This window comes from Thunnus thynnus, chromosome 10 (genome assembly GCF_963924715.1).
Source record: "Thunnus thynnus chromosome 10, fThuThy2.1, whole genome shotgun sequence".
NCBI classification, from domain to species: Eukaryota; Metazoa; Chordata; class Actinopteri; order Scombriformes; family Scombridae; genus Thunnus; species Thunnus thynnus.
Window position 1 is genome coordinate 7,476,121 of NC_089526.1, and position 25,457 is coordinate 7,501,577.

General features: G+C 39.3%; 1 protein-coding gene across 2 annotated transcripts in view; it reads left to right on the forward strand.

Moving 5' to 3' along the window:
* The window catches only part of LOC137190936 (raftlin-like), a 105,372-nt gene that overhangs the window by 73,564 nt on the left and 6,351 nt on the right, over nt 1-25,457 (forward strand). For both annotated transcript variants that reach the window (XM_067600677.1, XM_067600676.1), the window contains exons 7-8: nt 6,899-7,017; nt 21,099-21,202. In XM_067600677.1, the coding sequence (XP_067456778.1) occupies nt 6,899-7,017; nt 21,099-21,202 (223 nt within the window). The remainder of the gene's footprint in view (nt 1-6,898; nt 7,018-21,098; nt 21,203-25,457) is intronic.

The following is a 25,457-nucleotide window of genomic DNA, read 5'->3' on the forward strand; positions in this document are numbered from 1 at the left end:
TATATGTGTGTATGTGTGTGTGTGTGACCGATCGCTCAGACGGTGTGTGAGTCCTGTCTGGTGTGGCAGTCAGTGTTTGCAGTGAGTGGAGAGACTTCGCCTGAGCCACAGGTCGGATATTAGAGCGATATTGAATTTACAGATCCTAAGCTGCACGCAGGCCCCAGTGTCATAAGACATGCATTAAAGATTCATACACACTGTGGCACTGCCTGCAAACTGGAACACACAAACTGTAGGTCTACATGCATCCACATATACCTACAAATACAATCATTGACACACACCTACACACACACAAATACACATATGTTCACACTACCTCCCTGGAGAGGAGTGTTTCCCGAAGAATTGACCGTAGTGTTGTTGGAAGGGGGTTTGCCGTCGATATTGTATAGCTATCTCCAGAGCCACGATGAGGATTTTTTAGCCTGGTTGTGAGACATTGAGCTATTCATATGCATGACAGTCAGCCCTCACTGGTTTCTAAATTTGGGAAACAGAGGGAGGAAAAGAGGGTGAGATAGAAATAGAGAGAGAGAGAGATACTGAGAATATGAAAATCACATAAGGTGTTTTTTTTTTTTCTTCTTCTGTGAAAATAAATTCTAGCAAGGGAAAAGATGTGCAAGCGTTTCTCTGAGACAAAAGTTGTCGAGGGGTGGAATTAGAACACGGAGCCCTGTGATGTTTGTGCATCTGTGTGTGTATTTGTGTGCATATTGAGAGGATGCATTTCTATGCGGCTGCAGTAATACGTATATACGTTTTGACAGCACAGCATGTGTCTCCTCCACCGGTGACAAGACAGGTTCTGCCAGTGTGTTCACTTAGCACTGGTAGTTGCATGCAATTCAGTGTTTTGGGGGCATATGAGCAAATGGAAAATAATAATAATATAAAAATGATAATTTTTATTTATAATGCACTTTTCAAAATGCATGTTACAGATTGTTAGAGCAAATTAAAATAGACAAATTATGAGATTTTATAATAAAACAGATAAAACAAATTCCAGTAATGTAAGATGGAAGAAAAGAAAATTAAAAATACATCTAATAGACAGTCAACTAAAATCAGGAAAAGCTCTGAGATAAAAATGTGTTTTAAGAAGAGATTTTAAAGATGTTACTGGTTCAGCCAACCTGATTTCCTCTGGCAGGTCGTTCCAGAGCCTCGGGGCCCTGACTGCAAATACTCTGTCCCCCCTAGTTGTCAGCCAGATCTCTGGATCAGGTAAAAGTCCGCCCGAGGATGTCAGACTACTATACATACAGACTCGTGTAGTACTACAATGTCAGAAATATAGCAGGGACAGAGGCTACAAAGAGCCATAAAAATAATCAGTAACATCTTAAAATCAGTTCTAAAAAAATGCACTCATGTGGTCAAAATGAAAGCTTTCAACAGCTCGGAGCGTTTTGTTTGTTGTGAAAATATGAGCCAACGAACAACAGGAATCCCTGTGTGTTAGTGACGAACACAAACTTATTAAAATAGAAAAATTCACAGTTGGAGGGCTCAAGTGAGAGCTAATCAGGAACTTCTCAGTGAACTGTAAGAGAAAAGTCTCTCATGATTACTGGGATCATTCCTTTATTATACACCAGTACCAGAGCAAGTGTATGTAAGGATTTGACACCACAGATGTTACAGATGCTGAAGTTCCATGTTTTTACCCTGAAAGACAGTCCTCTGTGTCTAGTGGAAAGGACTGTCTAGGAAATGACTGCTCCCACTGAAGCTTTAGTCACAAAATTATATTTAACATGTGAAAAAAGCCTTACGTGTGTATTTGACTTGGATACAACAGGACAAATCCCTTCCACAGCTGAAAGAAAGCAAATGTGTTACCCGACTCCAAAGTGTATTTAATGTATGAGTGAACACCGCTGGCCTTCATGTCAGCAAACAACAGTAAACACACCAGCTGAGCATTATGTCTGTGCTCATAAAAGTGCATTAGAGCTACAACGATTAGTCTGTTAATTGATTATTTGCCAACTTTTAAATGAATCGCCAACTATTTTGATAATCAATTCATTGTTTTGAGTCATTTTTTAAGAAAAAAAGACAAAATTCTCTGATTCCAGCTTCTCAAATGTGAATATTTTCCAGTTTCTTTAGTCTTCTATGATAATAAACTGAATATCTTCAGGTGATGGACTGTCGGTCGCGACAAAAGAAGAGATTTGTGCTCTGGGAAAGAGTGATTGTTCACCATTTTCTGACATTTTATGGGCCAAAGAACTAATTGATTAATCGAGAAAATAACTGACAGATTGATCGATAATCAAAATAAGCATTAGCTGCAGCTCTAAAGTGCATATCAGTTGTAATTTAAATAGATGTCAATGAATAATAATATAGATTAACAATTCCGAGTTGTACCTTCAATTACATGCTTGCCCACCTGGAGATTTTACCCCCCGTGTCCTCTGTATTCACACCAAAGCAAATGGACTATACATTTGCAAAAACACCCCCTGGCATCCAATCACCATGCTGTCCATCCTCTGTTCCTTCATCGCCAGCTGTAGTCTGCCCGGTAACCCACAGGTACCAGCCTGCCAGCTGCCAAACCTTTGGCTCCGCCGGGAAGAGCCACAGCCAATCCACACACATTATACACCCTCGCCTCTTTCTCTCCTTCTCACTGTCCCTCTATCTGGATGTCCACTTGTCCTGTTTGAAATATAGATAAGCTGTCAGCGGCCTGTCTCCAGCTCTCTGGGGCAGCGCCTGGCACACATGTTTAAATCATGTCAGCAGACATGACTCGGGGCAGGGTCACTTTCCCGCTCGGCAGCGGTTAGCTGGACTTGAACACACATACACTGATCTGTGGAAACAAATGGACTTGTGAACACAAAAATGCATATGTTTGTTTGTTTTTTATTTCAATCCACTAAATTAAATTGTAGTGTAACTTTAAGGTGACAATCTACAATATTGTGATATTAATAAATGTCTACTTTACTGGACTTTCTTAATGATTCAACCAGGGAGAAGAGCTCATATTCCACCAAAAATGTATCTTTTGAGTAATCAATACTCTCAGACTGTAGCCTTGAAAGATACCTTTGAAAAGTTTGTACTTTACTCCTTTGCAAAGGACAGGAGTCACATCAAAAAACATAAAAATGTCCACAGAAACTTCTCATACCGCTCCTGCAGCATAATCCACTTCTAATCCATATGTTCAAAATTCTTTAAGCAATTGTTATTTTGCCAATAAACTGCTAAATATGTTTACTTTTTTAAAATTTTTTGATACTCAAAAGAGAAATTTTCTCATGTCAGGTCAGTCCTCAGGAGCAGAAGTTTGAGTTTCCCCCCTTCGCTGTGAATTGCTTTGGGTATCAAGATAAAGTGCTGTATAAATATAATCCATTATTGTAAATGCAGTCCATTATTCTAATTATTATTATTATTATTATTATTAAAAGAACACCACAATTTACCACCAGAGACATTGCCAAAAAATTAAGACTATAAATAATGCCACTTTATCATAACATGACAGAGGCTCAGAGGAGTTGAGGGCATTTAAGGACACAGAGAGAATCACCTCTGCTTCTCGCCCCGGCGCTCTGTTAGACGACCGAGTCTGCAGACTGAGTATATTGACTTTTATTCTTGCACATATACAACAGCATAAAATACTGAACTAATAAATGCAACATGATTTGGCAAAATACAAATAAATTAAATAACAATAAGAAACATACAAAATGAAGAGAAGCGTTCAACAATCAGAAGACAATAATCCTTTCAAAACAAAGAAATATATGAAAGAAAATACAATTAAAATGTTTATTTTGTAATATAGAGATAATTTACACTGGACACATGCAAATACCTGATGATATTGCTTCAGAGAGTGTCTTCAGTGTGATCGATTTCATGTTGGTGAGACACAAAATGGACTTCATAGTTTGTTCCACTTTGTTATTGTTTTCTTGACCGTTTTCAGATGTTTGCTATACAGTATTAACCTGATGTTACACAGAACCATTTGAGAAGTCGTCCTTGTAAACTACAATTTCCAAAAATACTTGGCAGATGATTGGATGAACTATCTGTCCATCACCGTCTTACCTGGAGAGGCAGCTGGATTCGCGAGATCACAAGATCACGTCCTCACAGGACGCTGACTGGTCCAAACCGCCGGTGGTTCAGACACGAGCACATAACTTGAAGCCTGACAAGATGGATTCCCTTAAATTCTGCGTGATATGAAGTTAGCAGACATTTGAAACTTCTTTAAATGATGTAATCCATTACAATGAACATCAAGTTGCCCAAATTATATTATCATCGCATGGTAATTCAGTTAAAATTGCATTAGTCTCCCAATCCATATCCTGTGCATTTGTTAATCACTTGTAAAGCACTTAGAATTGCATTTGATTTGTATGAAAGGTGCTATATAAATAAAGTTTTGATTGATTTATTGATATGATGGATTACACAACAAGTTTCAAGAGTCTTTAAAGTCATTTTCATATGAATGGAAACCAATGGCTGCATGGAACAAGAGAAAATACAGTCAAAAATCTACCATGCAAATCACAAATATGATCCTTTAATCAGTGAATTAATTGTAGATTGAGGAAATAAAAGAATGAAGAAGGTACCAGTGTTGTAAACGTGGTGTAAACGTGTAAAATGTTGCTGGAGCCAGACTGACTTTGCAGGGGTAGTTGACGCACAGATGCACACGGCTTCATTGGAACCACTTCTTGTGTACTCTCTCTCTCTGGTGTTTGCTTGTGAGCTAGAAATCGATGTACAACAGCGGGTTTGCGAGCATGTCCATGAATATTAGGAACAAACAGCTTCCAAACTGACTGAGTATGTGGAGCCAAAGACCTCACATCTACACTCAAAAACCCCCCAAGCATCAAGCACTACTACAAACTCCACCCTAAGTTTCAGTCTCTGTATGTCAGCGCTGTCTACACCCACCGGGAGTCTGTTGTTGATCCTCTTCTCTGTCATATTGGTGCTGATTTCAGCTGCTGCGTGTCACCGGGTGTCACTTGCTGTCACCCTGCCTCTCCAGCTTTCTGACTTCCCCCCCCTCCATTTGCTTCGGTGTCTTTCAGTCTCAGCGCTGTCACTCCCTGTTTTTAGTACGACTGTATTTGCATGCCTCACCCTGCGACCTTGAGTTTGTGAGTCACCAGGGGATGGAGAACAATTTTACCGAGCGCGCACAGTGGTTTTTGCAAGTGTAAACAACTTATTCTCAGTCGGCCTGCTGGCTGCTCTGCTCAGCACTCAGTCAATAGGCGCAAGATAATGTTTATTCGTGCACGCAACCGGTGCATTCCCTTGGCAGACTCGACGCCTCCAGCAACCGACTCCTTCTCCTCCACCTCCCTCGTTCTCTCTCTCTCTCTCCTTCTCCCCTCTGCTGAGCGTCTGTCTGCATTATCACCAGAGACAGGCTGCTCCCTGTAGAGGAACGAGTCAGAAACCCCGTGTCAATCTCACCTGAGTGATCCCTGTCGCGCTAGCAGGTAACCGATGGTGGGCCTCGGCGACTCACCTCTTCCAAAAAGGCTTCTTTCCAATTATACGCCAAGCGGGGAGGGCTGACGAATGAGTCGGAGTAGCTTTTGGATTAGCGGAGGGGGAGGGGGGGGGGGTGATGGAGGGAGTGGAGGAAGAGAAAAGGCAAAGAAGAGGAAGAAGAGAAAAGATGGGGTGAACAACGACAACGTCTGTATTTGAGAGAGCCAGTAGATGTCTGAGAGATGTCTTCAATTGAGCGTGCTGTGGTCCTAAATGGGTTTTCAGGGAGGGGGAAATAAAAGAGCCTGTCATCCCTCCACTCTATCTCTCCCTCTGTCTTGCTCACTCACTCTTTCTCTTTCTATCTTCCTCTCCCTCCTTCTCTCCATGGTCTCTCGAGCCACCTCTCCTCCCCCTATTATTAGGGCCCAGTAATGAAATGTGGAGTGTCTTGTATTGGTGCCTGGGCCCCAGCAAACTGTATTAGTGTGTAAATGGTGTGGAAGTAATGAGAAAGCACTCAGGCCAGTCGGGAAGACTGGACCATGGGGCGTGTATTGTGTCCGTGCGTGTGTGTGTGTGTGTGTGCCTGTGTGTAATGTGCATGTGCATCAAATGAATAACAAGAGACGTTGGGTGGAGAGGGGTCCTGGCTCGTGGGGCTGGTGTTTCTGTCTGAGATGCCAATCCTGCAATTGTTAACCTCCAAAAGAAGAGAAGCTTAGAAAATCTATTTGGTCAGCAACACACAATCTCACTAGTGGCCTAAAGCATCAACGTCAATGTCTTTATGTGGCTCACTTAATTCAAGTCTTTTTAAGGTGAATTATGCGGGCTTAGCAAAAGGATTTATGCTTTAATGCCTCACGGACTGACTTCATTAAATGAACGGCTACATTTCGCCATCACCAAAAATCTGTCCATCTTTTTTAAAGCAGTGGTTCTTCGGTGCTGATCCTCAAGACACAGAGCACTGCTGATTTTAAATCCTATCAGCTACTGCATACACCTTTCTTCCCAGCTGTAATTAGCCTCTGTTTAGCTTTCCAGCATGAAAACCAGCAGGGCTCTGGCTCCTGAAAACCACTGATGTAGCACATAATGTCTCCTCTTCTTTTTTAAGATCCCAGAAGGGGAATACCTGCTCCTTTCTTTTACACTGTCTCCCTGCATAATGTATAAGTGCACATTGCTCATACAAATGGCCCACACCACTGGCTATGTAATAAAGGCTTGTGTGAGAATGTGGCTGAGTGATATCATTCCATTTCCTCTGGCCTGGAGGGTCTGGAGGAGCAGAAGAGACAAGACAGACACGCTCCATCTTGTAAATACTCTTTTCATGGCTGGGTTTTTTTTTCCTTCTTCCTTGCAGATTTGCTGCCTAAGTCGGTGGAAAGTGTCTTCATCTTCCAGGAGGCGAGCGAAAGCGAGCCGAACGTGGCCACCCCGATATATGACGCCATCGTGGTGGAGCAGTGGACCGTTATTGATGTGAGTAGAGAGATTTTTCTTTTTGTCACAGTTCCACAGGCTTTGTACTCTCTGCTACTAGTAGAGAGGAAAAGTTGTGAAGCTTTGGGATTTTGGGGGGATGGTTCATCATGATACACGTGGCAACTTGTATTTAAAAAAAAACATACTTAAAGTAGGTGGTGGGCAATAATTCAACATTATCATTTATGGCTTCTGAATAAAATCGGTTTGTGATAATATGATCATACTGTGTTATCATTTTTCAAAATTCTGTTGTTCATATAAACATTGTCAAAGTTCTAAAACATGAGATGAACGTATGTAAATATACTTCCTGCAGGACAAAATCCCAAACTTTAGCCTGCTCTGAATGCTTCATTCGCAAAGTTACCTACATCCCCATCAAACTGACATCAGTTCGTTCATGCATGCCAACAAACAGATGTCCCGTGTGTAGCCTTTGTTGCTAACGTTGTTCCATGGGCTGTTCATGTTGTCCACTCATATGTTTCGGATCGGATTCGGGCTTGAACAAGTATGGATGTATTTGAGAACTTTACATTCCAAGTAAAGAACGAGAAAAAGAAGTGAAATCCTACTTCTAGTGTTTTGTTTATGCAGCCTCCAGTGCAGCTGGAAGTCTACCAAGGGGCAAATACCAGACCTGAAGAGCTGCATAAATGGATAAATATAAGATAAACAAGGAGTTTTTAACTGTAAATCATGCAAAAAGTCTCATGTAAGGCAGAACACAGTTTGATGTCTGATGTATTTTACATGTGATTTTTCAAATATTGAGATACACAGACAGGTTGCAAATTAAAGCTTAAACCTGAATAAATGATTGGAGATGCTTCCATACCAGGCATGAAGGGCCACAGAATGATCCAATCATACACTATGACCTTTGCATTCACCAGATCTCTACCCATGTGGATGCTGAGTTACATGGAAGCTGTTCTAGAGGCCCGACACCTTACTTAGACACTTGTTTTTATCTGTAATTTGTCACCCATCTGTGTTTAAACATTGGAAAAACATTCAATATATTTCATCTACATTGCCCTGCCCTATTTTGAACACCAATCCTCTTAAATAGTCTGGTCCTTTAGTATTAAAATCACTCAGATACACGCCCTTCCACCCCTTCCTCGCTCTTCAGCCAACCTTTCCCCCCAACAACCCCAAAAGCAAATCTAGCAAATCTCAATTTATGGGACATGTGTCGCGGTCGCTTGTCTTATCAGGAGCAAACAAGCCCTTATCTTCCCGCCGATTAGCGTCTCTCCTCGGCACAAGTTCGAAGTTGGAAATTGATTTCTGTCTAGAGTTGAAAGGTTTGTGGCCATTTCGCTGCCTTTCATCTGTACGTACGTGTGAGTTTGTTGGTGTGTATACATGTTTGTGCATGTGTCTGTATGCGCATGTGTCTGTGTCCATTACGTGTGTGTGAATTAGTTGGTTTTTTTTTGTGTGTGTCTGTATGTGTTTGCAGATGCTATCTCTATAATTGAATTCAGACTTTTTGTGGCCTTGTGGCTGTCCAAGTGTGAAAGGAGACTTTTGTCCTCGCAAATGTGTCTCTCTGATAGTCCAGTCCAGCACTGATGGTCTCATCCGCCAATAAAAAGACTCCTGCAGTTGTCTGGCAGCAACAGTAGAGCTTCTCCTCCTCTGAGAGGAATGGTAATACTGTTACAGCTTAATGGATTTTGAGGCTTCTTCAGAAATGTCAACAGTAAACGATGCCGAACCGACACCCAGTGTTCCAGGAGATCCAATCAACTCTTCCACTGGGACTTTATCAAAAAACGGTTTCACCTGAGCGATCTTCACCATGCCGAATCAGATTGACAACACGCTCTTTCACAAAGGCCGATCAGGGCCTCACATCATCCCCATTCATTGTGATAACTGCCTAAAATTGATATGCAAAGTATCCTCACAGCTCATTATTGTTTCAGTGCTGGGATAATTACAATGAAAAGGCAGAATATTGATTGCGGGTGTTCTTTTTCATCTTCATATACAGTACGTCATCTTCTCTCTCAAAGTGTTTTACTCTTAGAAATTTTTATACAATTTAATTTATTTTATACAAAAGTCTGACAGGTGGTTGGATTTATGAAGCTCAGAGAAGACGAGGAAAACAAGCTGTTTCATTGAAGGCATGCAATCATTTATATTGTCATCAAGCGTGAGTGTATCTTCTCAAGGACGGTGTCAGTTCATCAGTGAAGGTGAAAAAAAATAAGTGTAAAAAATAATTGTTCCATTTATACAAAAGTTACAACTAATCAGAGGATTTGAATGTGAAAAATACAGAGCTTCTAACGGCATCAGATCTACAGGTGTTCACAAAGCAGCAGAGATGTAATGAGCTGCAGTTATATCAGATTAATACTGAATACAGATGCATTACGCTGTTTATAATGCTGATATATCCTCTAAATTAAGAGACAAGTCACAGGTGTAATACTAGCTGCGCGTTCTGATTGAAATCATTTCGATTGACGATATATATATAATCCAAAACTAACCTTTACGACAGCACCATATAAAATTACAGAATACCTTCATCTTATTAGGTAATTTATTCATTTTATCACCAAATAATAAACTGAATATGTTTTGTTTAATTTAGTTTAGTTGTACTGTTATAAGAAACAGAAATGATGAAGGCACGATGACAAAAAAGCCAATAAATACGACAAAAACCAGACATTGTTGCATGTGAGACAAACAAAAACTCACGGGTCACAAAATTCTGACTTCAAATCAAATAATAGAAATAAATTAAAGAGGAAAACAAGCTACAAAAATAAATGTCAAACTGATGAAGTAAGATTCAAGCGCTATGGAAACTGTTTCTTCTAAATGACAGCAGAACACAGCCTGGAGGAAAACAGCACAAAAACAACAGAATACATGAAATGACAAGCAAGGGAAATAAATTAAAAGCATTTGTAGAAGCAAGTAGAAGGCTGAATATATTCTGCATTAAAATGCCATCAGTGCTAAAGAGCTCACTTGTGCAGTGACTGTTGAAAAACATGCCTGTTCAGAACGGGCAGATTGTTTGGCCTCCGGCCGCTACTTCAATGCATAGAAAAATGAATACAGTAGGTGTGAATGAGTATATACACCAACAACATGAAAGAAACTAACATTCTCTTGTACGCTCTAATAGTACATAAATGTGCTTTTTTCACTTCAAGTAGACTTAAATAAGGGATTAATTTAAAAATAAAATAAAGTGCATCCTAAAATAAAATATATTTATCATATTGGGCTCTTAGATCGTTGTTATTTTCTGTGCCTTCAGTTCAGATTTGGTATGTTTGTGGGTGACCTATGCTCAACCATGTACCTGAACGCCTCCTGTGTAGACACAACGTTTCATTCGCTGCTGCTGCTGCTGCTGCTGCTGCTGCTGCTGCTGACCTGTTAAATGTGCTGCTCATGCTGTGTTTGCTCAAAAGATTTGTGCTTTGTCCGTAGTGGCACTACACAATCTCCACGGTCTCGGAGCGTATGAGATAAACTGGTTTTGAACTGCCTGTGGAAGTATTTCCTTCGTTTTACGCACATAATTACAGTCATTGTGTATTGGGCTCTGAGAGCTTCCGAAACACAGGTGACCTACACTCAACAATGTACCTGAACGCCTCCTGTGTAGTCACTCGCTGCTATTGCTGATTTGCTAAACATGCTGCTAACACTACACTATCTATCTAGACACAAAGTAAGAGCTCTGTTTTCGCTGTCTACTTTTCTCTTCGTCTCCGTTCTCTCCCTGTCAGTCGGCAGAGTCCTGAAGCTCCGCCCTGACACTGCACAGACCCGAGTAGCTCACTGATCGCTGGTTTATTCAAAGTTTATTAATATTAAACGCATCGCTTGTCCAAATTGCACCAAATTGGACACTGCACTCCCTTTGTTCCTCAGCAATGCACCCACCAAGTGTGGAGTGGATTGGGTGAACGGTTCAAGAGATACACGAAGGACAGACATACAGACAGAGATTCCCTCCTTTAGTAGATAGATGTCTTAAACACATTTGCAGATGCAGCAGTTACCTGAACTTCACCATTTTTTTTTTTTCCTGAGCAAAATAACCTGAATAGGAACCATATGGATGATGATGAAGTGCTCAAAATGAGTAACTCATCAAGGGTCTCTGCTATGAAACTCCAATTAGGACCAGCTTCTCATCTCATGTGTCCTGTGGGAAAATCAATACAGGAGCTGCCTTGGAACTAATGCACTGAAAGCCCTCTTTCCTACTGCTGAGCTTCACTGGGGCAATAACAAAACAAAACATGCTCTCCTTCAGACCTCCGCCAGTGTTGCTCTTAATATGTTTGCTCACCATGAGCCACTGCGGGAGGATTTATTTATCAAGAGGGACAAAGTGCATTAGCAGGAAGGTGTTGTATTTCAGTCTTTATGTTTCCAACTAAAACAGCGAAAGAGCACACAATAACATGTGTGTGTGTGTGATTTACTAAAAGATGAACTGATGTTCACCTTAGTACAGCTGATGTCTATGATGGTTCTAAGAAGCGTCTCATCTTCTCTTTCATGTCTTCTTAAAATGTTGTTTATACCACCATTTTTTAAATCTGTTTCATTTGTTTTTATCAGTTTTTACTGGATTATATTGTATTGTTTTTATTTGGTTTTATCACCTTGTTTCTTCTCTGTAATATTCTATTATTCTATTTGTTCTTCATCCACTTTAACGCTGTTCTTTCTTAATAGTTATTTTTACTGTCTCTACTTTTATTTAATCTTTTCTGTTTGAATTGCCTTGTGAAGCGCTTTGTAATATTTGTTTTGAAATGTAACATATAAATAAATATATTATTCTTCTTATTATTATCCACTTCAAGTCTGCCAGATCCAGCAGTAGGTCCATTATTATAAATGCATGCTAAGAGCTGTAATTTAAATTCTAAAGATCATGGAAACATTTTATAAAGATATCTAATATGTCATTCTGAACGGCAAATATTCATTAGACATGTGCCGTTCTGGAGTGCATGGACCAATGATGTATTTTGTCGTTTTTAATTTGGAAAACATGCTGAGAATATTCCATCTGATCTCACGGTGCAGCCTTAAAAACATCTCTGGCTTGAATATTTAGTTCAATGTAAACATTATCTACATAAGCTTCAAAGACCTCCAGTGAAGGGACATGCAGATGCAAGTTGTACATGTGAGGGGAGAAATGATTTGCTTAAATTTAAGTACTGCACTTCCATACACTGGAGTGACAGATTTGTCCTCCCGTGTTGCTCTTCCTGAGGTGTGTGTGTGTGTGTGTGGGGGGGGGGGGGTCCTGATTTGAATCAAGGGTCAACAGATAGAGGATGCTGTGTAGATGGTAAAGCCCCCTGAGGCATATTTGTGATTTATGATATTGGGTTATATAGATAAAAATTGACCTGACAGATTATAGTCAGATATCCTGACTTTTAGTTCCTACAAGGGTCAAGCTCCAAAAACACTGAATACTATATTTCATGTGATGCAACTACATCTTTCCTTAGATCCTTCCTGCCTTGTAAACGCCCATATCTTTGAATCTTTGAAGTTTTTTAAGGTTTTCTGTCAAAGGTGAAGTATCATGTACATTTCCAGGTCTATATTTTTATTCTGGGGCTCTACTGGAATATCTTTGCATGATTTGCAGTTCACAGCAATCCTTATTTGTCTTAAACTGGTCCTTTATGCAGCCCCTTAGTTCAGCCTCTGTCTGAAAAAGGCCGTTTTAGGTCCTGTCTCTTTAAGACCCCCTTCTCAATGAGTCCACTCTGTTCTGATTGGCCAGCGTCAGGAAGCTGCCCCTTGGCTCAGGGGTCTATGTAAACAGTAGTCCTAGGATTTCACTTCTTTTTCTTGTTATTTACTCGAAATGGAAACTTCTCAAATGTGTTCGAGCCTGAACAAACGATCTGATGTCATCACAAAGAGAAAGTAAAGGTAACTTTGCAAACAATATGGTCAGAGCAGGCTGGCCGGCTTACTAATGTGATGCCACATGAGTAATATTCTGACTTGACAAAGCTCCTCCAGAGCCACAGAAGACTATTTTCACAGGCTGTGTAGTTCTTCTTGTGGCCAGTACATTGACTTTGTTATAAAAAAAAAAATCAATGGATGTTCCTTTAAAAGGAAAATCAATGTTCTGTTGGTCAAAAATCAATGTACAGTTACCGTACAGTATTTGACCACTGTTCTGTAATTCTGTGATCATCCTTAAAGGTTCAGTTCAACCAAAGTCCCAAAAGAGTGTATTCTCCCACTTAGCCTCAGCAGTATCCATAGGTTGGTTTTATGTGCTGTGTGTGTATGTGTATGTGCCACCACCCCAATATAATGGAGGTGAATTGTGACACTTCACAAATCTCAATGATTTATATGTCCAAACCTCAGCACATAAAACCAAAACTATCCTTCATGGCCACATGTCACAGTAGGTAAGCGAGAAATTCTGTCTTTTTGTTATTTTTTGCTATATTCCTTAGTGGGACAATAATACTGTATCGGGTGTAAGAATCCCAAAAAAGTGATTATTTCTGTGTTGTGGTTACTGGTGCATTTGTATCATTTAGATATTTGTGTTAAAACAAATACATAACATAGAAAAATAGTCAGAGCAGAAAACAAGACAGATTGCAAACCAGCTCCATGGTTACCACAAGAATAGCTTTGTTTCTGGATATTATTAGTGCTGCTAGAACACAAACAATAACTGTTGTTTTATGAGTGTGGTGTTTTTTGCGGGATGATTTAACGTTAAAAGAACTGTTTTCTCTCTCTGACTTCAGACACATAGTAGATGATCATAAAGCAGATTGAATAAGGAGCTGTTTATGCTTTTTTTGGTCACAATTTACAGCTCATAATGCTTTTTTTTTTTATTAATATACCGTACCTGTAGGCTTTAAGTTTCTTGATGAAGACTATGGATATCATAGCCTAGTTGTCAGTGAGTAAAATCTCTCAACAACTTCAAGCGCTGCAGTTTGATGATGTCGTAGGCTCACTCTCTGCTTGATCTTGACAACTCGTAACCAAAAAACACAAACCACAGAAACTGCAGGGGGAGTTAAGAGAGAGAAGCCGTCTACTCCTGCAGAAATTGAAATATCAGTGGAGTTGAAATTTAAAGAATGGCAGTCCAAAGTCAAAGCAAGTGAAAGGAGCTTAACAGCACCGACATTGTTGTCACTCATCCCCAGAATTCACTTGCATCCCCGGCTTTGAAGAGCAGCACTTCACAGTCTCCGGAAACTAAATTATGTCTAAAATGGGATTAGGTCCCCACATCACAGCATCAGTATGGCAGAGAGGAAATCTTTGAAGACACAGTTTTAAGACATAGGAAAGGACACCTCAGATTCACACACAAATATGAACATATTGTGTGTGAGATCAAGTTCACGCAAAAGCTACCTGGTGCAGTAGAATCACCACAAACGCAAGGATGGAGACATGTAGTTTTATTACACAATGTACAGTATATGATTTTTTTTTATTTCTGTGTGTGCATGCTGTGGCCTGAGGGTGTGCATGTGGTGAAGAGAGCGGATCGTTAACGTGTATCGCTCGCCCATGATATCTCTATATCTCTCTGACTGAGGTGAGAGGAGAGGCGACCTAGATAGAAGGAGAGTAATTTGCACTGTCCCTAAAAGTGAGAGATCACGCCCTGCTCTGTCAGACAACGTGACGATGATGCTGAGAGCTCCGGGATGGAAACACAGAGGTGTAGTAAGATAGAAACAAGTAGCAACATGTATCTAACGGAACAGAAATGTGAAATCTGAAATGACTGTGACAGTAAGTGGTGGAAAGAAACTAAGTACATTTACTTAAGTACTGAACTGAAGCACAGTTTACTTGTATTTGTACATTTCAGAGGGAAATACTTAACTTTTACCCCACTTTTTGTAAGCTTACTACTACATTGTCAGATTCATATTTTACATTAAAGGGAGTACAATAAGCTTATAATATACAATGCAATGTTAAAGATTAAGCTAGTGGGTCCCAGACGTTTGGCACCTTGCGATGAAGCAGTGTAGTTGGGGCCCCTTGTCACGTTTCAAATGTCTTAAGAGGGATCTAAACTTGTCAGATGGTTTCTTTCAAATAAACTATCAAGGCCCAAAAATATGAAATTATCCAATATTTTACACAAAGATACAAAACATGATTCGATTTGATTACATTTGCTGATAAAACTTTGATACTGTTACTTAAAGGATTTGAATTCAGGACATTTACGTGTAATGGAGGATTTTTAGATTGTGGTACTGGTATTGGTATTTTTAGATTGTGGTATTGGTACTGTGGTATTGGTAATAAGTAGAAGTGCAAATAAGTGTATCTCCAAAAATGTTGAACTATTTCCCTTAATTTTAATGCAACACGCTACACATGAACACACTGCACACATCCATGATGGTTCTATAAAATGTAACCCTTAAACACAGTACTAAAATGCACAATTTGGTAAACTTATTTAAATCATCAAATGAGTTTCAAACTCATCTCCCAACTTCATCTCAGACTTGTTCTATTGTATTGGTACTGACGTAAATGATCCACATACTTCTTATAGCACTACCTAGCAGCCATACTACAAGGAGAGCGACGAAAATTGCTTAATATATAAAAGGAACCAGACTAACTGAGGAACATCTGACAAAAGACCAGTGTGATTTGAGTTTATGTGAGTAAAACAGAATAGTCGAATCAGGCAGATTTGAGTACAAATTGAGGTTAACATGACACAGAATCTGATTTATCTTTATATTTTTCTCCAAAGTAGGTTGTGGTTAAAGAGTCAGTTCTGTTAAACATCTGGCTTTTAGTTAACTAGCCAGCAGGCCAATTTTACAAAGCAGTAAACAGAGACACTGGAGGGGGGGGGGGGACTCTGGGCCCCCATGTCAGAATTTTGCTCTGGGCCTTATCTGTTTTTAAAATAAAATAATTACAGCTGGTGCTTTAAAGTCGATGACTTGTCTGATCTGTCTGCGAACCCCCATCTGAATCATCAGTTTCAATCATCAAATGCTCATATTTTTTATTCTCCCTGCAAAAGTACATGATAAAAGCTTTCACTGACAACTCATGATGAACACTAACAGCTACAGTATGTGCTCTGGCTGATCCTTTGTTTTTCTAACTACCTCACCATGTGTTATCAGTCTACATAGTTTCATCTTGACTTAAAAGTAGGCTGATGCCTCAAAAAAGTTGTGGTTTTGGATGTAATTTGAATCATTTGGATGTGTCTAAGCTGTATTATTTCAGCACTGATGAGGTTTTAAGCGGGGAAAATGGTCTTTTGATGCGTTGTGGGAAGACAAAAAAAACATTGAATAAATCAAGGAAACAATAATAAATAAAATCTATTAAAATAGAATAGAAAATAAGTAGATGACTAAATAATAAGAAAATACTCTACTATATACCCTTTGCAGCTAGGGATATTTTTAGATGATGATGATCAAAAGCTCCAGAACAGTTAATAAACCTTGTGGTGAAATTGTTTTGTCATTTTGTTTCCAAGGTGATTTGACTTTCTTGTCCATTTTGAGTTAAAACATGAACAAGAAGTCCTTAAAGTGCTCAGAAGATTTGAAATATTAACATCTACAATTACAATGTCAGCTGGAGAAACTTTATCTGCTGATCGTGTGATAAGACTGAAAGCTCCAGAAGTTAAAGAGATGTTTTTGGAACATCTATGCTAGTTTGTCAGCCCTCAACTACAAGTACTATTAGATCCATTAGCTAGTGCACAAATCATATGTGTTGACACTAGAGACGTAGATAACCTCTGCATAACTTCTTGCTGTAAACGCAAAACTGATCGGATGTAAAAGTGATAAAAATATGTTTTAAAATATGTAATATTTATCATTCATTTATATCTATTTTAAACCTTTTTTTGATATGGCCATGAAAAGGTTGTTGCAAAGCTTTAAAACATACAAGTGAATGCTGAATTTTCTGTTGCTGTGACAACGCTCTAGGTCAAACTAGCCAATCGGGAACAATATCTGAATGCCCTTTTTAAAAGTATATGCTTCATCATTACTGGTCTGTGTCTGCAAACCTGTTGACCCCAATAGTCTGCAAAAAATACAGCTATATTCAGAGCCGGTGAAAAACAGAATTACGGTTTGTTATGTCTACCTTGCCGGGTCCACCGAGGGGATTTAAAGAAAAACAATAGACCTGTGTTTTTGTTGAGCTGACTCCCAGACTGCACTTTGAACTTCAAGTTGACCTGCAGCTGCACCCTCTCTGCTAAAGGGCTGAAAACAAACTTTGCCTTAAGCCTGTGCTAGATACTATATCTCCATACATTTTCTGATAGTGATGGTGTGGAGGTTGAGCAGCAAAGACTGTAAGATTAGATGTGCGTTATTGCCAAAGCAGCTATTTTAGCTTTCATCTTTAGATGGGAAAACTATGACAGTGACAGTGAATGAGAGATTCTCCTCTTCTTGCTGAGATGCCCTTTGGCAAGGTGGTTGGTCCGCTCAGCTCCAAGGTAGAAATGTGTTTTACGTGTCTGAAGGAGTGAACTCAAGAAGAACCTGAATGACTACAGTTTCTTTTTTACTTAATTTAATTTAAAGGAGTTTTGGCCGAGATGGTTGAACTACAGCTTGCGCTCATTCTTTATAGTCACTCAGATAACATCGAAGAAAAAGATGCCATTGTGATTACTTTGTTTTTTAAGGCTCACAGGTTGGTGCTGGAGTGCTGATGCAGCGAGGTAGCCCCACGTAATAAGTCAGGGAGAGAGGGGAGCCAGACACTGGGGACTGTGATTAACTCTCACCTACTCCAATGAACAGCAAGCCATTATAGAAAAATTATTTCTCAATTTACTTTACGGGCAAGCTTTGAAAGAGAGCCTGTTTCTGGGAGTGGTTCCAACATAAACCCCAGAAAAATGTAGATGCACCTCTCCCTGTAGGAACTTAAAAAATAATGCCTGTTTAAACAATGTCTGGAGCATTGTCTTGTATCCTAACGATTAGCTCTTTGCAACCTACAACTTGATATGCGACTGCTTTAGGTCTGTTTGTGCATGCTCTGTCACCCTGGTCAATAAGAATCTGGGGAAGAAAAATGAGGCGTTGTGTGTTGAAGTGGGTTTAAGTGTTCTGATTTGAAGTCTGTCTCATGGCAGACAGCGAGCACTGCATGCTGATCAGTCTCTATCTTTCTTGGAAGTGCTTTCACTCTTTCATTCTCTCTGTGTGACTACCCACCAGTATAGTTGCAGAATTAGATGCAGAGGTAACAGTAGTAGGAAAATAGTGTGTTATTATTGTATTATTGTAGAAGTAGCAGTAGCAGTGTTAGAGGTAGGTGTAACAGTGTGAGGCATATCAGTAGATATACTAAAAGCAGTAGCTGTACTGTTGTAGTTGTGATAGTAATTATAATAGTATTTGAGGAAGTAGCAGTTGTACCAGTGATTATTGTAATTCAGTTATGACTGTATATAATCTGAGATCGTTGTAGTTGAGTGTTATGTCCCAGAGGTGGACTATAGGTGAACCCGAGACAGGAACATGACAACTACAACAAAATGATTAATTAATGGATGATCAACAGAAGTGTGTGTCTTATATTTACATGCTATTTACAATATTTACATAGATAAAAAGGGTTTTCTAAATGTAGAGGGAACAAGAGAAAGTGGTTGTGCCATAAAAATGAAATTCAACAAAGCTTCACCTGACTAAACTCTTTATCCAGAAAACAAAAAAAGCATGTTGAAGGTGATTACAGTGGGTGCACCAAGCAGTAAACCTAGTATTTTAACAAAAAGCTACAAGCTTATATGCAAATGTATATCCTTTTCCCACCGTGTACCTCTCACAATTTATTCAACATCATTGTAAATGAGGGCCAGCCCTCAATGATTTTCTTTGAGTTTAAATAAAGGCATAACTGCTCAGCAGTAGTATGACATAGTAGTAGAAGTATTAACATTTGCAGTAATGTCTCAATGATGGTAGTAGGGCTGTCTAGTTAGTTAGTCAGTTAGTGTAGCTGTCATTATTGTAGCAGATATTAATGTAATAGTAGTTTCGTTTTAGCAGTTGTGGTGGTGTGAGTTATTATATGAATAGTGATTGTACTAATAGTGGTAGTTGTGAGTGCAATAGTTGCTGTGAGGATTTATACTGTAGTATCTCAGCAAATAACTGTATTACTTGATGGAATTACAGAAGTAGTAGCATTTTATACTTTATCTGCTTCCCCCAAAATATTTCATTATTTCACCTGAGCATGTGATTTGTGCAAAGTGACCCTTTTTAAATTGTCCTTAAAAAAGCATTAATACTCTTATACAAGTATGTTGTTACTCTGATTGGGTGCGACAGAGATACTGCTAAAAAAACATCCTTAGAAAACTGTTAATAGCAGAAAATACTGCTGCAAGATTGCAAACTAGCATCCTGGTTACCACGAGAAGCTGTGTTATTTACAATAGTTTACACCGTAACTAGGAGAGCTGCTGTGAACAGCTAGCCTTTGCGGTTCCAAAACAGGAGTGAGAGGTATCGGTTTCAACGTTTCTGAACTTCAATACCCTAAATTTAACACTAAGGTGTCTTGATTAAACTCCACACAAACTGCTGGTTTGTCATACTTTATACAGTAGGATATCAAAAGAAAAAAAGGAAATCAAAGGTGATGTTTAGATGCTTAGTTCTAAGCTCAGATTTTCTCTCTCTCTATCTCTAACCTGTAAGTTTTGATTTGTCACCTTTTTTTTTTTTTTTTTACTGCACATTGGCTCCTTCAGGGACAAAGGGACACTCATCTAATGTAGCCTTGATGTTATAGAGGCTGATGAAGGCAGGTGCACAGTATATTCACATGAAAACCTTGTTGATGTGGCTTTAATTAAAAAACATTTTCACACTTCGCAGTACAGTGAAGGCTAAAATAGCGTGTGTAGGTTCTCAAGTCTCTGTTCTTGTATAGCTGATCGGCGCACTATGAATAGACTCTGTGAAGTTCTGTGGTGTGGTGTACTTCGTTAATGTGCAGTGCCTTCCTGACTCATATCAGTGCTCACACTTCACCACCGTGTGTAACGGTCTGGAATTTATGTAAAAAAGGTAATGGTCTATATGGTGAGATTATGGTTTTACTCTTTTCTTTCAAATATTTTATTTGCATAATCCACACCTTTACCAATATAGCCATTCTTTGAGGTCTCTTACTAACTGGCAGCTGTGTGTGTGTGAGTGTGTGTGTGTGTGTGTGTGCGTGGGAATGTATATGTTGTTTTAGGTATGATCAATCTGACTGACACGCGTTGTGGTTTTTCACTTTCGGCAGGTGCCTATCAAGGCAAGAATGGCAAACCGCACACACTTCCACTCTGTACAGAGCTGCATTTATGGGTGTGTCACGTCTCTGATTAAGTAATCTGTGTGTAATTCAGTTTGATTTACATACAATAATACGAATTTACATTTTTATGCTTTGACCATTTCTCGATTTAAACCTGTCCTTGAGATAATGCGACGATGGCTCATGTGATGGTGGCACAAACAGCATCAAAACGTTCACCACAAAGTGAGCAGTTTCACATAAGCAATCTATTTGCTCAAGGACTTACTGTGCTGACAATGTCTTGTCATGAATGTTGACTCATGACAACCAGGGAATTTCTGTAGCAGTTGATTTTTATATCAGCACTTATTCTTTCCCATATACATTGCTTTCAAAAACAACCTCTCAGACAGCAACCATATACATCATATAAAAGCTGTCGTATCTGAGAGGTGTTTGTTTTTTTTAACTGAGATTTGAGTTTTAAGTGATGCTGACAGCGCCTGATTGCATCTCATATCTTGATGCATCACAGCTGTAATCACAGTAGCGAATGCACTCTGCTACATAATTTTGATGCTATTCAATGTGCTGTGTATTTGTGGCATTGAAAGGGAGAGGGCTGGGATTATATCCTGGTTTAGGGTTGTTTGGGTTGATTGTAGGTTGTAATGGACATTGTGTTTTCTCCTCAGGGTTTGCAGGTGAAGGCTGATTATGTTCCTCTACTGCAGTCCCTAGCCACATATGGTTGGAGGCTCACCTGTGTGCTGCCAACTCCTGTAATCAAGACTAACAGGTAATGACCCTCATCTGACTATTAAAGGGGCATTAAGTAATCTCTGACCTCTAATGACCTCTGTTGGCAACCAGTAGGAATTGCAACTACAGTAACTAAAAGCCTCTTGCACATTTTGTGCAACTGTTTAGCCATTTACATACAATTTAAATACAGTAAATAATATTTTACCTTATTTTTTGCTGCCATGGTGCTAAATCTCTAACATCAGTGCCTAATAATTGCGTAATTTACAAGAGTTGCACCTCTGTCCTGCAAAAACCTTGTAATTCATATACAGTCATTTTTAAGTGTTCAGACATTTGAAGGATTACATGGTTCTTTTAGGGTTCAGGACCCATAAGGAACCTGCTTCTTAGCTTCCTACTTAAGTAAAATCAGTAATACCTCAATGTAGTTACAGGTAAAAGTCCTGCATTCAAAATCTAAGTATCACAAGTATGAAGGTATACCTAAGTATTAAAGTATGCCGAATGGCCCCATTTAGAGTGTTATGTGGTTTTCAGAGGATAACCATATGTTTTTTGCAAGATTTATATTCAACTATTACCTGAACTAACAGCTCTGTCTCTGCAGTGTTTACAAAGAATACACACACACACACATATATATATATATATATATATATATATATATGTATTTTTTTTTTTCTTTTTTTTTTTTCTTGTCTTTCAATAAATATGAAAAATTAAAAATATCACCATTGACATCTTCTAGTTTTGTTGTGGGGAAGCAGATCTTCATGTAACATGATGTGTTTCTGAAAAAAAAATTACTGAAAACTAGAAAACTTAAAATCCAAACTTACGGATAGTAGGAGCACCTACTGTGGTGTATACTACCGTATGCCTGGCTCTTGTGCAGTCATAGCAATTTAAAGCATTATGTGTCCTGCCTGTGAAAACTGGAACATGTTATAAATTTTAACATTGTCAGTTCAGGTTGTTGTTCAAAGAAATATGACAGCTTTTTAGAAGAGACTGACCTAAATCTGCGGCAATTCAGACTGAGCTCATAGCTGTAGCTGAGCAGCAGCAGTGGCAGCAGCAGCAGCGGCAGCAGCAGCAGTGAAGGTTTAAAAGCAGCAGCTGTGACTGTTGGTGGAAAATCTCTTCACAGAAATGTAACGGTTCTTCAGCTAAGCCTGTGCTGACTCATCACTCATGGCTGTTATATGAGTGTACATCCGCTTATGGTCAAAGGCCGTGCATGTTCTCAGGCACACTGTAGGGCTTCACTTGAGACCAAAATTTGCTCTTCAATATGCTGATTATGTACTGCATAGGTTAAATATATCACTCTGGTACAGTCTAGTTTCAGTCTAACCCTACCATACACCAGAAGACTTTGAAAAGTCTTTGAAAAGACTAAAGTCTGACACCCTCTCACATCTAAAGACGGTGTGTCATCATTATGAGACTGGGGATCTTGTAGGGTTGCTATTTGCAAGACTACAACTAGATTCCTTTTTGCTCCTGGTGGAAATTTACAAGAAAAACTGTTGAACAATGGAGCAGAAACAGAAGCAGATTTTGGCCACAGATGTCCTTGTGGTTTGTTCTGAAAAAAAAAAAAAAAAAAAACAGCAAAAGAAGAGTACACCAAAGAGTGTGGACACAACACTGGTGGAGAGAACAGGGACAGCAAGGATGCGTCTCCCTGGAGTCCCCGCTATGTTTTCTAGCTACTCAGTTTACTGCTGGAGAGAGTACACCTGTTGGTTGTTGACAATGTTCACATCATTGAACTTCACTATTTGCATGAGCCAAGACAAAAAATCAATAATGTTAAGCATGTTTGATTTTATCAGAACGTCAAGACGTGAAAAAGGCTGAATTAAGACAGCTCGGACTGAGTTTTATGACCACTCTACACCGAACGATTGAGATGACAGGAGCATGCAAAACTCTCATGATTTTATTCCGACATTGGAAATTTGTCTGTCAGTCTTTCAGTATTTGCTTAGTCACTAAGCTCACAAAATGGTGGATGTAACAGTGTCAGTTAAACTGTACCAACAGTGGTTGCTACTAGCAACTGAGTGTTAAACTGAAACCAACTGCCAGTGTGGCAAAATAGTAATATCAAAAGCAAGAGAGATATTACAAGCACAAACATAACTAGATGTTAATAAGTATAACTTACTTATTATACTAACATATAGTGATAATAAGGTATAGTCAGTCAGTAGCTCTTTAACTAGTGAGATGCTAACACTGTATTTTTCATTAATCATATTATGATGTGTTGTGTCATATGATGAAGTGTGGATGTTTCCATCAGCACACTGACCGAGTGTTTGCTTTGCCCCCACCTCATGTTTACTGCTCTTTCACAGCAAAGCTGATTAATTACCTCTCTATTTTCATCCTTAGTTGTTTTTTTGTTTTTTTTTTACCTACCCTCCCTCTCTCCTCGCTTTCAAAATGCCACAATACAACAGCGCAACATGGCTAATTAATCAGAGTCGGCCTAGATACAGTACAAGACGGAGCTCATTTCTCTCCCTGCCTCGAAAACATTTTGCGTGCAGAAGTAATGGTTGATGATCTATTTCAGATTAGTAATACTCATTACACTTGTTTTTGTGGTGTTGACTCCTCCATTTTTAAATAGCGAATTTGCAAAGGCACGCTTTTTGTAGTCTGATGGTTTGCAGCCTGCACTCATCTGGAGGCATCGGATAAGTGTCAGTGATCTCAGCAGCGTCTGAAATTAATGCTAACTGGTGCTCAGCAGCTTCTCCACACAACATTAATTCATGTAGTTGTCTCAGAGCATGCATTCATGTTCGCCGCATTCAATTAATGTAGATGGTAATTACATTTTTAGAGCCATTAACTACAGTAAATGTGAATTTCTCTATATTAACTCTGGAACAAGAAACAGGTAGGTTCAGACAAATCAAGTAATTAGTGCAGGTATCTAACTTTATTGGAGACTAAATATTGATCAACAAATACATTATAGAGTCTTAATTTTATCTATATTTGCATTATAGGTGCAGTATTGATTTGTCTGTAATTTTTTATTTCAAATGGCACTTTGCACCGGAGTAGTTTAGCAGGCTTTTCTCCTAAAGATGAAGCCACCAACAGGTACATTCACCCATAAATAGACACAGGCTATTGCTGTTCTTTATGGCTTCAAGTTATAATAGTGCGGCTGACACTGACAGCCAAGAGTAGGTTCAGTAAAGGCCTGTAATTTTCTAAGCCATCCACTCCTTTCTAGTTTAATGGGCTGGGGCTTTTGCTGGGAACTCGGGTTAGTTTTCAGCTTTGATTCACCAGGAAGCCGTCCAGCATTCTTGACAGCCCAGAAAATAGCTTATGGATAAATGGTGGAAGGAAGGAGGTAATGGAAAAAAGAAGTTGTGGTGGGCTTTGGATGGTTTAGATAGTAAGCCTTCTGCTGGAAGAGTCTCAAGTCCATTTGATGTTGAGAATGGGAAGATTTGTAGCAGGCTTTTAGGGTTCTGCAGTGATCATAAACCTGCCATCTTTCCTCATGTGCAAGGCTGAGCGGGCAGCTTAACTTTAGACAGCATCTAACCTTTGTGTGTATGTGTGCGCATATGTGTGCATGTGTTATTGAACTTGTGTCAGATAGCACAGGACAACATATCTCCTTTTAAGCCATGTCCAATAATAGCAAGAGAGAAATAAGAAGGAATAAAGCAGAAACAAACAATAAAACTGTCACAAATCAGGCTGTCACAAGGTGATAAAAGCAGTGAGGTAAAACAGAGTAGGCAGCTAAATAATGAGTGTACACTCGGCTAAGAAAAGGGCTGTGCATGGCAAAGATGAGCAGACGAAAGAGTGGGAGTGAGCATGAGAGACAGGAAGCCCACTCAGAGATGAATCTGCATTTCCTGCCATGATTAATCTGTCAGCGCGAGTACTTGTGCAGATTATCCTTCTCAGAACACGGGAGTGTGACATGTGCATGGGATGGAGGATTTTGTTTGGGGAATTGAGGAATAGAGAAGAAATCCATGTTCTGAGAAGGAGAAGATGTTCACAAGTTAAGCACAGGCATTCAGGCAAACTTAAAAATCCGCCTCTTTGCGTGTGAACCGGTTCTGTGCGAGACTCAAATGTACAGGGGGAAATGATGCTGACAGATGACCGCAGTAAAGAGGTTAGGTCACAAATGTGAGCCAATATCCTTAAAGCTGTCAGATAAGAGTGTGAAGCATGAACAGTGGCCAACAATCATTTGACTATCTTGATAGAAGGTCAAACCGGGT